This window comes from Lotus japonicus, chromosome 6, assembly GCF_012489685.1.
Source record: "Lotus japonicus ecotype B-129 chromosome 6, LjGifu_v1.2".
In the NCBI taxonomy this organism is placed as follows: domain Eukaryota; kingdom Viridiplantae; phylum Streptophyta; class Magnoliopsida; order Fabales; family Fabaceae; genus Lotus; species Lotus japonicus.
In genome coordinates this window covers 51,449,005-51,464,498 of record NC_080046.1, presented here as the reverse complement: position 1 = coordinate 51,464,498, position 15,494 = coordinate 51,449,005, and the positions used below count along the sequence as shown (strand labels likewise).

The 15,494-nt window shown below is 34.4% G+C and overlaps 2 protein-coding genes across 2 annotated transcripts; both read right to left on the bottom strand.

Annotated features, from left to right (window-relative positions):
• Window positions 1-2,701: 2,701 nt before the first annotated feature.
• LOC130724133 (uncharacterized) lies at window positions 2,702-4,286 on the bottom strand. The gene is made up of 3 exons (XM_057575306.1): window positions 3,651-4,286; window positions 3,170-3,568; window positions 2,702-3,085 (listed from the first exon to the last, which is right to left on the bottom strand). Exons 1-3 carry the CDS (start codon window positions 3,720-3,722, stop codon window positions 2,834-2,836), a joined length of 723 nt encoding a protein of 240 aa, XP_057431289.1. The 5' UTR covers window positions 3,723-4,286; the 3' UTR covers window positions 2,702-2,833.
• A 617-nt stretch (window positions 4,287-4,903) lies between these two features.
• On the bottom strand, window positions 4,904-6,265 carry LOC130725520 (uncharacterized). The gene is made up of 5 exons (XM_057576738.1): window positions 6,032-6,265; window positions 5,478-5,745; window positions 5,291-5,387; window positions 4,995-5,201; window positions 4,904-4,910 (listed from the first exon to the last, which is right to left on the bottom strand). The coding sequence occupies exons 1-5, from the start codon at window positions 6,179-6,181 to the stop codon at window positions 4,904-4,906; spliced, it is 729 nt and encodes a 242-aa protein (XP_057432721.1). The 5' UTR covers window positions 6,182-6,265.
• Between the last annotated feature and the right edge of the window lie 9,229 nt (window positions 6,266-15,494).

Genomic DNA, 15,494 nt, shown 5'->3' with positions numbered 1-15,494 from the left:
CCACTTTCCATGGTGTACGTATAAGCCGATATACATGCATGTCATGCTAGGGTCCTGTTATCCTGACATACATAAATAAAGTTGTTGATCACGATCAATAAACATATGTAATAATAGTAATAATAGTGAATGATGATGCTAAGTGAAAAACTTGGATCAAGTTGTATTGTATAAGGTTGCAAGTTTGTTTTAGTTTGTGTGCTATGATGAGTACAGTTGTTTGTATCTCTTTTTTCAGCATCTATAATATATAAATCGTTGAAGTTGGTTGATTAGGAGTATCTCTTTCTTTTCTGGTATATTGTTTTAGTTTCCAATGACTTTCTTTTAAAGAGAATTGTGTATTGTTAAAAGGGGTTGTCAGGCTGATTTAACCGGATCAAAAAAATTTAAGATAAGCGGTTAAGACTTTTCATAGCTTTTTATATTTTGGGTTGTCTAACTCTAGGAATAATTATTATTGTGTTTGACTCAATAATATTTTGACTTATCTAATAAGTTAGATAGAAAACAATTTTTTTATTTTTTAAAGCTGATCTTATTTAGGGTGGTAATTATGAGGGTTTAGTTTGCCCGCCCTCTTTCAATCCGCCTAAAGCAGGTTGGGTCTAGCTGGCCAACCAAAAAATATAAGTTGGAAATGCCAACCCGTCCTGTTTACTAGTGGATAGACTAGAAAGAAAATCTAATAATAATAATAATAATAATAATAATAATAATAATAATAATAATAAAATAATAATAATATTATTATTATTATTATTATATGATGTAAAAGAATTATAGAAACACTTTTTTACGGGTTCACAGGTTAGTCTGCGTGTTGGCCCATCAAAACTGTTCAAAGCACTTAAAAATATGAAAACAGAAACAAATTAAAAAATTAATATTATATTTTTGAGATGATAATTAAATATTTTCAACTAAACTAAAATATTTAAAGTGATAATTATTTTAATATTAATATCATATTACTATTAATGTGTAAATAAAGTAATGTTAAATATAAAAAAGTTATATAAGAAAGTCATTTTATGTCATTGTACTATTTCCGCTCGTTTAACAGCTAGTTTTACAAAACAAAACAATTAGTTTTTCAACTTTCAGCTAGATATGCATGCCAAACATAACCCTATTATTAATTTTTAAGCGTGACCTCTTTGACCTATCTCATTTATTTGATTTATTTTTTGTTAAAAGTCATTTTATTCTTCGTTATTGTCTCAAATAAATAAACAATGATAAATTATCATTATTATTATCATCACGAATTTGGTTTTAGTTTATATATATGAATATTTATTAATATAAAATACCATAATATAAAAATGTCAAGAGCAATAAAAATTGGAGGTTTTTTTTTCCCCTATTTTGAGGCCTTTTATAGTGCAAGCATATCTTATTTTTTTCACGAATTATTTTCCTTAGTTAACATAATTGTAATTTTTCAAATAGCTAGAGCTTTAATTTTTTCACATATATAAGTCATTAAAATATTTATTTTATATATATTACATTTATTTTATATAAAAATTGAAGCATGCACTATTAAGTTTTTCATGTAATTTCCAAGGCTGAGTTTCATATTTTAATTTTTTTTACTTTGGGTATATGTTATACTCACATTTTTATAAATAAAATTTGTGGTCTATAAAAAATGTCATGTAATTTTTTCCGTCTCTTTTTTAAAATTTATAATTTTTAATCATTTTATTATGCAATCAATATAGTTTTAACTTTTAAGGCTCTTTAATACATGTTTTATACATGTTTGTATGGTCCTAATCTTGTCATATGTTAGTGAGATACTAAAAGACTTTTGATTAGTATAAATTTTTATAAATATGATATGTTTTATAGTGGCTCTCAATCAAACCTTGGATTTTGATACCCAATTATCCAGTAAATAGTATAAAATTACTAGTGTAATACAATGGTGTTAGGTGATCTCCCTATATGTATGTGTGGGTGTAGAAATTGTGTTGCATGTGAAAAATTCAGAATGCCAACTGTTTGTTTTGACTTCAACGTTTGCAATATTTGAGTAAGTGATATACCCAATTACAATCAAAACAAAACTCAACATGTGAAAACCAAATCTATGAAAAAGAACCACAACAAATCTGTATCTGAACACAGACGCCAAACGTACCTATTGAATTTGCAACCATCCAGCATTGTAGCTGTAGAAGTCAGCACAATAACTAGCAATTTTCATCCATTTCTCCAAGGAAATGGACGTGGATAACAATAGTACAGGACAGTACATATAAAATCTACATACGTAGATCATTTATGATTTAATACATCAATTTAATGGTTGATAACAACAGTACAGTAGTAAATAGTAATACACATGAAACGGTGACACTGTTTTCAACCGTGGCCGATAAACTCTGCCATTTTCAAAATCTGAGATTGTATCTAGCATAATTTCTCACCCAAATCAATACTCCATTAAATAACCGGCACACTCATCATCAAATGTATACAATTTTACCACCATTTCTACTATTAAATTTAGGTGACCTAGCAATATTTTAATACTAGTATATAGGCCCGTGCTATGCACGGTGTTTCATATCTGGTAATTTTTATTTTGTTTTTTTGTCTCCTGAATTAAATCTTTAATAACATCATGTTAACAAATGCACATGCCTAAGTCAATTATATGCAGGCATAAGTCAATTATATGCAGGCATACGTTGGTTACCAGGAAGTTTGCAATAAAAAAAAATAATCCTAATGGATTATACATCAGATGGAAGCTTGTTACCATACATATATATGGATACATCATACATAAGTGGCAACGAAATAAAGGCAAATGCTGTTACACTTGATATGGGTGGATAATAACATCCACCAGTTTGATATCTTCGGTTGAAAAAAGAAGAGATACCACTTGTCCAGTATGTATAGAATGCAGTTCACAGAAGAGTTTCCAACCTCTACCGATCTTAGCGTAGTTGAATCGTTCTGGTGCAAGTATGCTACATAACACTTGAATGCCAGATGGCCCTCTTAGAATCCAGTGGAAAACATCAGAGTTACGAAGGTAGTAAGCAATGTGCTTAGGAACATTCTGCATATGAAACCAAGGATAGATATTAGATATTAAAAATAATTATATGACTTTAAGAATGGAACCTACAATTTAAAACATTACCAACTGGCTTCCTTTTGACTGGCTTTCCGTAAGTTGCACTGTGAAATAACATGGATAAAATCTCCATTCTGGCACATTTGTTACAATGGGCTCTAACATAGGGGGATACTCTAAGTGTTTGGATCGAGGCCCTCTGTGGTAGTCTATCTCTTGTGAATTTCTACCGTAAACAAATAGATCGAACATAGACCCTCCTTTATATCTCAAAATACACCATCTCACCCCCTCCAATCCATAAAAATGACGGATTTCAAACCACCCAGTTGAAATTTGTGGCTTAACAGGACACTTAATAAATTGGACAGAATGCCTATTACCAACAGGGTCAAATAACAACCACCTGTTACTAAGTTCAACATCAAACCTTGTTGCGAAAAATTCTGCCACAGAAGCAGTCATCTGCAACTTAAAATATTTTTGAATATTTAATAAGTTGGTGATATATATGATATGGATATGAACATTAGATGATCAAACAAACCTCGTAAGGACGACTGACAACAGCAAATGCAGACTCATACGCTTCAAAATTCGCCGACAGAATGTGGTCCATTGTTTAGGAAATGGGAGGGCAATCCAGCCAAAGTGTGGGATGTAGGGGGTATGGAGGGTATATATAGACTCACAACTGTGGACTTTTACAGCATAGTCCTATTATTGAGTTGATATTTAGTAAGAATGTAAGTAATGAATGTCTAACCAGTAGGTTGCATTTAAAGACCTTTTCTAAACTAATTCATATTACATGTCTAAACTGTCCTCTTTTAGCTTTATTTTCTCATTCTCCATTCTATCATTCTTATGATTCCCATTACACAATACTGTATCCATTAGATGGGCATAAAAATATATCAATTAACCAAATTCCACTATTTCCCTATTTAGCCGTTCAAACCACAATTAAATTAAAAAAAAATAGCTACTTGGATTTACGTGTTACATTAGATCCGTCCAAAAAAAAAATTAGACTAATGGGATACGAAAATAAAATTAGTGTTTATATTGACTTAAAACTTAAACAACACCATATAGACAAAAAGGAGAACTTTTGCTCAAAAGACATGTACAATTATTTTGCTAGAAAAAGAAAAAAGGGAGCAAGAGTGTCAGATGCAGCATGCGTGATTCATGCATGCAGTGAAGAATTAATGGTATGGATAAAATCATAACTACTTTTGTAGGATATTAGTTCAAAACAAAGTCAACCATGTGGGAGATTTCAAATTAAATAATTGAAAGATACGTCCAATGGACTACAATACTATCCTGCTCATATATTATCAAAAACCTCAGTGTACACAACATTCTTAGTGAAGTTGAAAGTCGTTTGGTCTAACCTTAATGGAAATAATCCATATCAAAGGAATGGACGATATTACAATCTATCACCTTGGGATAACGTGGACAACGTGGCGGTTGCAGACCTCACAGAAATACATCTTTTCATCTGGATAAACTTTTTTATTGCATTTACATGCAGTGTACCACCAGTCCATACCCTCTTCTACATAGCTGATAGTGGCATATACAATGCACACCGAATTCTGCAGGGTAAATGTAAAGATTCAACGATATGATTTTCGAACAATAATCCCTCACAAATTAAAGAATGATACCTCCTTCATGTCATGGACTTGCGCAATGGTCTTTCGAGGGGTTAAGATTAAGAAGTCCTCTTCATCTACAACCTTGCTTGAATCTTGAAGCTGACTTAGAGATTGCAATCCTGTATCATTACTTGCTGAAAACCTAATAACACAATGAAAAAAAATTATGTCACAATATTGTTACCCATAGTAAAAAAATCCGGATTTAATGAGTATACCTTTCCATGACAGCCACAGCTATGTCGACTGCGGGGTTAAACAACATTTTTGTAGCCCCATGCACATTTTGCAAAGACAAATTCCCTTGCCATGTCTTGACTTTGACAAATTGGAGAAGAATAACTACGTTCACCATTTCACCACCATTAAGGAACAGATTGAGATCTTCGACATAGGGTCCAAATAAGGCACACTCCATCTTGACCCTACATATATGGTAAGTGGTTTTACTTTTTAAATTATAATTAGTGTGTTAAATAGATATTTAAAGTATGTGTGATTAAGTCAAAAATACCCATAAGAGTCAATTTCAATGACATTCATCTTTGTTTTCTTTCCATGACTTTCAATCACCCTCTCAGTTCCAACAACAGTGAGGATTCCAATGACGTCTAAGATAATGAAACAAAGCACTTATTAATATAAATTATTTAACCCGATATGTCCTAAAATTTTTGGGAAATTAATTGTATTACTCTTACCAATTAAAAAATTTGTATCATAAGCGGTAGACATCACGTCAGCAAGAGGGACGAACGAATAAGGATCAACAGAAATGGGATTTTGGTTCATTGGGCGGACTTCAGTGTTAAACTGGAAATTAACTTTGTAGGGGTGTTTAGTTGGTTTGAACAACCCAGTATTGTCAGCAACCTCAAAATAGGACATGCTATAGACGTTTCCGTCAATAAGAGTCGTCTCAAATTTATACATGATTGTCTTCCTAATGATGACATGTATTTTATCCCCCTGCCAAATAGATTCAGTAATTATGGTTAAACACAAAAGATATTATTATGGTGCTTCAGTTCATGTTGCTTTTTTCAATTTTGTATATGGGCAACCAATATATAGTTGCAAATTCTTTTTTGCCTTGTGCCAAGTAACGGTGCAATAATCTCTGTACTGCCAAACATTACAGATGGACTTGGACACATGTGTGGAGGGTATCTTCTTTACATAGAAATGAAACGAATTACTTTTCTTTCAAAAAAAAAATGTCAAAGCCAAAAAAAATATGTCAAAGCTAAATTACCTTGGCATCCATTACAACCATTTCCAGAGATAATGGTAATTTGGAATTAGTATAGCCCTGGCTATACCAGATGCGTATGATCTTGACCAGCATCCTCCATGTCTCCTTCCCAGGTCGAAGATTAATCACATCATCGAATTGAGAAGCCATGATAGCAACTAAGTTGTTAATTGGAAAACAGATGGTTGGTGGAGAACTGATATGTGGAAGCAAGTGTATTTATAGAGAGGTATGTGGAACATGGATGATGGGAATAAGGAATTTTTTAAGCAGAACAATTAAAGGTGAGTTATTAGGGGACAAACTTAGCACCTGTACCATGCCTCATGTATCTCAGTGAGTCAGACATAATATTGATGATTGAGTTGAAATTCCAATTTCAATTTGAGCGGGATACTTGTAAATCAAAGCAAGTGGGAATGGTATATAAAGGACCAATATAAAGGACCAAAAATAGTGAATCTCCGTAGCACTGACACGTGGACAAAGGGACTTGAGAAGGGGCGCGGTGCAGACACGTATGCAATGGGTTCTTTTGAAGGGCTCCTGCATTGTATAGTAGGGGGATGTACAATATAGTGATTTTATCCGATATTTACTTGAAGTTGAATGGACAACCTCTACGAGATTTTACTTGCCGCCTATTCAATATTTTGATATGATTAATTCAAGATGGAGTAAATTCCTAAGTGTAATTTCTATATTTCTGAGGATTGACATTTAAATTACCCTTGAAGAACATGCAAGAGTTTCTTCCTTACATTTCTAGTGATTCGTTTCCACACTCTTCTTTTCCCTCTATATATGCCTCAACATTCCCACAACCGATTCATCACTAATTTCTGTCACTTTTCTCACTTAATATTCCAAATGGCTTTTCGAGGATCTCACACAGTGACCATGAATCTTGTGTTCGTGTTCAGTTTGGTTGTGGTGATGATGAACAATGTTGTTACCATGAGCACTGCTCGTGAGAAAGGAGTGAATGTTGTTGTTGCTGAAACAGCTGCTGCAGATCCAAGCAATAATAAGAAACTAGATAAGAAGCAGTTACCTCCATTTACCATTCCCCTTCCACTTCCCATTCCATTGCCATTCCCACGTTATAATCTTCCAAGGATACCAATGCCAGTCCCATTCCTCACGCCTTGGCGCCCATTCACATTCCCAACAAGCATGCAAGCTCCTGCACACGGCAATAACAATCATAACAATAATAATATCCCTGCTGGTGTTCCACCTTATTAGTAGTTACTTTCTAAGTGTATGCATGCATGCCATGCTAGGGTTCTGTTACCCCTCATATACATAAATAAAGCTGTTGGTCATGTAGCGATCAATAATAATGATGAATGATGATGCTATCTAAGTGAAAAACTTAGATGATAAAGTCGTATGTTCTGGTTGATTGCAAGTTTGTTTTAGTTTGTGTACTATCATACATATAGTAAGTTGTTTGCCCTCTTTTCTTATGAGTATGTGTATTATATAAATCCTTGTAGTTTTGTTATATACCTAGTTTGTAGTATACTAGTGTACGTGCTTTCTTCTTTTTCTAAAGTAAAGTAAAAGATACTTCTATAAAACTTTACACAAACATTTTTTTAAAAAAGTTAAATATATATATAGATAGGAAATGCTGAGAAACAACTTCTCTCAGTATGAGTATAGTAAACAATAAAACTCAGCTCATATAACAAAACCTCTCAAGAACCCACACGCACAAGAGCGTGTTAAAAACCTAGTAAAACTCCCAAGCGACAGCTCCTCCAGAGAGATCTCCATAAAAGTCGAAAAATGACGATAAAATTCAACCAAAGGAAACAAACAAGTCGCTCGACACCTGCAATCAAGGTTGTCAAACTCTCAAGTACTCTTAGAATCTTACGATTCTACGTTTCTAGGTCCCAAAACAACTCAACTCGCAAGTAAACTCTAAAATTCCAAGAATCGAGCAAACTCTTGCTGACTTGGTAAGAGTTTGCTCGATTCACAAAGAAAATGATTTTTTCCCTAAATCCCCAATTTAAATGGGGTAATTTTGGGTTTTCACGAAAAGCTTTCAACAAAGACTGAGAGAAATATAAGATTTCTTATTTCAATCCAACATTCTCATTCACCTGCGAACTCTAGGAGAAGATGAGACATCACCGCTGCAAGTCGTCGTCGCCGCTTCAAATTTTGAGCTCTCTCTAAAATTTTATTATGAATTATGTACTCTTGGTACTTTGATTGTTTATGTATTTTATTGATCTTTGCTTTATTATGAAAATGGATGTGGACTTTATTTGGTTAATGACTCCTTGGTGGTTGTATTGTGTATTCTTTATACACTATTACAAGTTTTATTGAGGCTTGGACAGTGGCGGTCGGTCTTGGACAGTTGAAGTGATAGGTATGATACTAGGATTATACCCGTGCGATGCACGGAGGAACATTTTAAATGGATTAAATAAGTTACGTATTTCACTCATTTTAATTGTTATCTTTATTATTATAATTTTAAATTTTAATATGAAAATATTAAAGATACATATACAATTGTAAGTTTTTTAAATTGTTATTATAATTATTTTATAATAATGTTATTATTTTCAATTTATGCCTCAAGACTCAACTTACACCAATGGTAAAAAGTTTACATTAATAAGATTTTTTTTTGCTAATGCACCGAAATATAAATAATATTATTTATCCATTTGATATGTTATTTGACGATAGAGATTTGATATTAATAAAAATAAAAAATTCTGGATGAAACGCATTGTCATTTTTCACTTTTTGAGTTTGAAGTTTTTTTTGGGTACATCAGAAAAATAAATTACACCAAGGTTAGAGATTAATTAGATTAGAGATTTTATTAGGTTTTTTTTCTGCTTAAATAAATGAGTTGGAATTAAAAAATAAAATTTTCTAATTAAAAATTCCACGTGGAAAAACATGCACTTGATTGGTGAAATTTCTCGACAAAAACTGCATATTGAGTTAATATGTTCAAAGGGAATAGTAAATTGTTTGAGTTTTTCAAGAGTAAATAGAGGAGAAACAAAAGAGTAAATGAACTAAAGATCTATGGAGGCGCCTTGAAGCAGGGCCCAAGCCAACATAAATCTTTCTGCTGCAAATCATAAAACCATGAGTCAAAAGTGATTACAGAATTAAAAAACCATGTAACACACCAAAGATTTAGGGAGACTAATACCTCTTAAAAAGGAGGCGTCAAAGGCAACCAAATTATGCTTCCAAAGGGACTAATACCTCGCATCTGCAGGTGGTTTCGTTGATATGGCTCTTCCATCCCTGAACCTCATCATCCATGCAAACGAACCATTGCTTCATCGTGTTCTTCCACTCCTCATTCTCTAGCACAAAGTTAACCTCCTTCGCAATCTCATGCAGCCAGCTCTCCTTGCACATAGTCTCAACCTGTTGAGTTCAAAATCAGAACACCTAAGCTGAGTGGCATTAGCAGTAGCTCTTATAAAGCAAAGTAATGGTTAGAAAACACACAAATTAAGCAGTAGAGGCATTAGTATCTTGTGTAATTTCCTGGATATTGCTTCTAGATGTCATTAGATGGACTCTATAGTTTCTTTAAAAAAATGAATACTCTAGCATAAAGTAGCCATCGATCAAAATGTGATGATCAAGAAACGAACAGAAAACGTGTTGAAAAATCATTATTAAAAACTAATCTAGCTTTCAAAATATATCACTGCATAGAATCAACTAATTTTTCTTTTTTCGAAAATAGATGGGAGCTTTAAGGTGTTGCAATTTTGGGTTTGATTGAATGATTTGTTGGTTAACTAAAGAAAATAAGTTCTGTAAGATACAAAACACAATCAAGAGTGCCCTTTGAGGTGTCGCAATTTTGGGTTTGATTGAATGATTTATTGGTTAACTAAAGAAAATAAGTTCTGAAACAACGTAATTTTATTAAATTTAAAACATAGATTTAATTAGTATAGTAAAATTATGTTAAAAGTCTTTTTTTTGACGGATTATTTTTCTTAATTGTAATTTTCTTAAAATGTTTTCTTAATTGTAATTAACATTATATTATAACAAAATAACTTTTATTGTTTTTTTTTTGGAAAAAACAAACTTGAAGTAGAGAGTCTAAATAAAAGCACATAAAATGAAGAGTAAAAACAACCCGTTTGCGAATTCCATTATTCTTTAGAGTCCTTATCCTGAACATAAAACACAGGAACCTCCATGATCATAACATGACTTAGACCAATTCTGTGACCAAACCATGAAGTGAAGGGAAAAGCTTCTATTCTCTTCAACACCAGGCCTTGAGAAAATTTGTCCAGCTCAACAACTTTCATCCTTCATTGAAGCCAAAAACAACTATAAAGGTTTTGTATTTTGAGACACAAAATATTGTCAATGGTAAATTTTGAAGCCAATAATTATGATATTTAGACTTAACTAATGAATAAAAACATTTTTTAACGAAATGAATAAAAAAATTAAATATAAATTTCATTGTTATTACTATTCACCTCTTTGCTTGAAATCACTCTTATAGTAATAAGAACTTGCTCGCAAAAAATTAGTGGAGAAGTTCCTAAAAATAGATGAGTCAACTTGCTGAAAATAGTAAAGAATAAGGAAAAAATAGTTAGTATTGAGAAAAATGATATTGGACGGTCAAATGACTCTTCAAAACCAACCACTCTTTCCTCACTATGTATATCTATGGGCTCAATTATTTTCTTTCCACACAAGTTTCCCTTCTAGTGGTTAGACTTCTCACATGGCTCAGCCCCATACTCGACATCGACCACAATGGTTACAATAAATGTTTAGACATCTATAGTTGAAAGTTCGATCCTTAAAAGACTACCATTGAGAAGACTCATGGAATTTCTCACACCCAGGTCTAATAGGATTGTCTCAATAGAGTATACATATTGTTAAACCAGAAATTCATTCATCAAATTAAATATCCACCACATTGGAACTAACTCTACCAGTAGAAATTCTTCTTATCCACAAGACTTAGATCCGAAACCTTACTTGAGGGAAGTCAAAGAACATATATCACTTGAATAAACCACGCATTCAACCACTAATTGGTATTTAAATGAATTAATTGATTCCATATTCTTAGCAAGTAATTATACCATAGAATTAAATTACAAGTAACAAATATAATACTATACATTATTCTTTTGTGATATACGTGTAGCATCCCTTGTGCTTGAAGGTATGAAAAACGATAGAAATGGGGGGTTTGAATAGCGTTTTAAAACTAAAACTCGACCCACTTGAGATTTAAATAAATCTCTTCAACCACCAAAGATAAAAGTGCTAAGATAAGAGTTAAAGGAAAGCACACAAATGATTTTATCCTGGTTCACTTGATAAATCCCTCAAGCTAATCCAGTCCATCCGTTAAGGTGATTTCTTCCTTCTTAGAATGAAAGCAATCCACTAATCAGAGTTTGTTACAACTGCACTTGCTACCTGCAAAGTGACTAACAATACACTGACTTAGCTATCACTAAGATTCACTCTCTTAGTCTTCTCTAGGATCCGACCAACCTTGGTCTCCTAAAGGAAAATCAAACAACTATTTGAAGGTTTGGGTTTACAAAGAAATGCTTCTTAGAAAGCTAATAGTAAACACAATTAATACAATGTGAAGAAAGAATGCTTTGAGAGAATATTTGATTTTCGCGTGAGCTTCTACAAAGTTTCTTCCAAAACAACATCTTTCATCTTCAGCCTGTTTATATACTCCAAGGAATTAGGTTTGGAAGTTTGCATGGAATGCTACCGTTGGAGGGCAGATCTGGGTTTTCCAGGTTCTGTTGTGGCTGAATCAGTTAGGTAAGATCGTCAGGAATGGTACAATTGCTTTTGTACTTTGGATAGTGACATGACCTTTATCCTTGTTGACTTCTGATCAGAGTGATGCTTCATATTGGAACTTGTAAAGCTTGGTGATCAGAGTCAGAAGGAAGCTTGGATCCTCTTACCTTTGTACCTTCTGCTTCTGGACTCAGAGGAGAAGTACTTGGTCTTCAGAGCCAGCTTATTCTTGGACTTCAGAATCTTCACTACTCAGCTTCTGGATCTTTAGAGCTTCTGATCCTTCAGAGCTTCTGATCCTTTAGAGCGTCTGATCCTTCAGAGCTTCTAGTGAACTGAATCCATATCAGAGTTTTATAATCTTCAGATCTTCTGAAGCTTGATCTACTGTTCAGATTGAACATAGTACGTGCGAAAGCGTTGCAGAGGATACTCTTTTAGCAAAGTGCTTCTGAATTATGTGAAAGAAGACCAGAGTCATGGTCTATCATTAGAACACTCAGAAAACAACGTTAGAGTACCATAATTGTTCATACATAATAGTTAACATGTAATCATCAAAACATAGAGCTGTACTACTAGATCAAAACTTGATCTTACAATCTCCCCCTTTTTGATGATGACAAAATCAAGTATTTTTTATGAACAATTCTTAAACAATAAACTGAATTCACTCAGAGTTTAAAGAAAAGAAGTAAACTTATCCTGAGGTGAATGGTTTATGTTGCTTATTCTGAATCCAAGTCATAGCTTGATTCTGAGCTTAGCTCCCCCTGAATCTAAGACTTAATGAAGACATTAGTAATATCCAGATTCGGAGCTAAATAATAGAAGAGTTCAGAGTGAGAATTTATGACATAGATAATATGTGAATATCAGAGCATAAATATTCAGAGTCAGGAGCAAGGTAAAATTATCAGAGTAAACCAATATAGCATATGATCACTTCAGAGGAAGTGAAAATGTATTCCTTGCAAATGCCCACGGACAGATCTATGGTCATAAAGAGTGGAACTCTTAAGTTCTCCAAAAGAAAAAGAAATCACACTAACACAGCTTACACATCAAAAACTGGTTGTATACTCCCTCTTTTTGTCATAAGTAAAAAGCACGGGGTGTGAAAAACTTAGCTTGAAGTACAAAGTACTCCCCCTTAGAAAAGGTCTAAGTGGAAAAAAGATGGAGAAAAGAATAAGAAATGAAAGAAAATGTTTTTAATTAATGCATATGCAGAAGATTAAATGAAAGAGTGGAACGTTTACCACCGGCCAAGGAGTTAAAGGTAATCATTTGTTACCAATAAACAAACCTTGAGAAACTGCTTCAGCATTAACTTCTGTAGACTGAACTGAACTTATAAAAGGCGGTTAAAGAATATTAGTCTTCACATCTCGTTTTCACTTGAATACAATATTGCAATGGCATCCTTCATGGCATGCATCGAGCAATTGAGGAAGAATGCCTTTGATGAAGATCTCTTCATCAATGTGCGCCATCCAGAGGAACCGAGTGTCTATAGTCTGAAAAACCGGTTATTAGGCATGAGCCTGAGTCCAGAAATGGACAACATCCTCAGAGACTTCCTCAGATTCGTGGAGGAAATGCAAGTGTTCTTCCAGAAGGAGCTGGACCTTTACGAGGAGATCAGAGCAACAGAGGAGGCTCTGGAGACTGTGGCGGAGGGTCCTGAGATGCAGGAGCTGCGCCAGAGCTTGGTCCTCTTAGAACATAGGCAACATCGTCTGGAGCTGCAAAAAGCAGCGATGCGTAGGCAATGTAGAGAATTGAGGAAAAATCCTCCTTTTTAAATGTATCAATGCATTGTATGAATTATCTTATTAATAAATAAAAAAAGCTTGTTTGTTGATTAATGTGTATGAGTGAAAATTAAGTAATGATAAACAAGAATTATGCAAGCATATATAAAAACGATAATTGAATAGAAGAACCATAGTTAAACGCGAAAAACATAGTAACATAGTAGAAAAGCAGAATAAAGAGAGTTCCTAAAGACTAAGGCTTGGGTGTCCTCTTCAGAAGTTCTGTGCACATCTCTTTAAGACTCTGAAGAAGAGCTTCATGAGAATCAAGTCTTTGTTTAATTAAATCAAGTCTTGAATCTGACTGAAGTTGAGCAGACGGACCAGCTTGATCAGAGTGAGGAACTTGAGCAGATGTGGAGGCAACATCAGTAAATGGAATGATTCCAAGTGCTTGATTTCTTAGTGCCTCAGCTTCAGCTTGTAATTTAGCTGCTTGTTCCAGAGCTTGCAACTTTGCAGCTTCACGTTGTTCTGCTTCAATCCTTGCAGCTTCTTCCTCTTGTTTTTTCTTCTTTCTAGCTTCTTCAATAGCAGCATGAAGTTGATTTCTCAAAAGTTGTTCATTTAGAGCTACTCTTCTTCTGAAACGCTGACAAGCAGCTTCAACTCTTTGATCCCTTTCAGTAGTAAGGAAACCTAGCATCACTGCCGCTTGGTCAAGCATCCAAGCGCAAAGACGATCCCAGTCTTCAGCAACCAAGTCTGGTTTCTCACTGAGGGCAGTGCGACCTTGCACATTGCGAACCCTTAAAGATGCTTCATGATTAAATGAGTTGATGCAATCTAGCAGGGTTGTTGGTCTGGATTGAGCATAGGGAACTATGGAAATATGGGTTTTAGATGAAGAAGGATGATTGCTACTTGTAGCTTTAGAAACACCATGAGGAGAACCAATTTGCACAGTTTGGGGTTCATAGTGATTGGTCTTAGGGTTTTGATGAGAAACTTCAGTCTCAGGATTTGGAGATTGGTCAGAGACAGAGTTTTCATTTTGAGGTGGAGGAGAAAGAGGACGAGGTGGTCGTACTGAGGACAAAGGGACAACATGGATTGGAAAATCAGGAGCTTCCAGAGGTTTTGGCCTTGGTCCAGAGTAGCAGTTTGGACTTGGAACAGTTAGGAAATGTTCAGGAAGTTCTGAAACTCTTTCTCTGGCAAGTTGAAAGAATTGGCGAGAAGCTTCAGACTTATTTGAAGGAGAAGAAAATGGAACATTGGTAGGAAAAGAAACAGAGGGAGCAGGAGAGAGAATTTCTCTATCAGAGGGTTCCTCATTTGAGTGACCAGAGGGTTGAGGCTCAGAGTTGGATTTTTCAAGGTTTGGTATCTCTTGAGCTTGTGTCTCAGAAACCATTGGTTCAGAGGTTTTTGGATTGTATGGAAGAATAATGGGTGAGGTTGGTGTAGTGGACTTAGGGGTTTGAAGCATTTTCCAGAGGGGTTCTTCCTCAATGGAGGGTTGAAAGAATGAAGCCCTAGGTGGGGAAGTGTGAGAAGTGGGTTGATCAATTTGTGTGGGTTCAGGGTTGGAAGTAGCAAGAATTGCATTAATCAGATTTAAATCATCATCATCAGAAAGAGCAATGAACTTACTTGAAGCTCTGACTGCAGATCTGGTGACTCTGGTAGAGATTGCAGGTTCCAGATGAATGATTTGCGTTGCAATTCTGACCTTCTTTGCTTTCTTCTGAGGTGGTGGTTCATCATCATTATCATCATCATCACCATCAGAGGGATCCTGTGTCTCAGAGGGTTCCACTTGCTTTCTCTTGGTCTTCTTCTTCCTGGGAGACTCAAAGTCTGGAGGATCT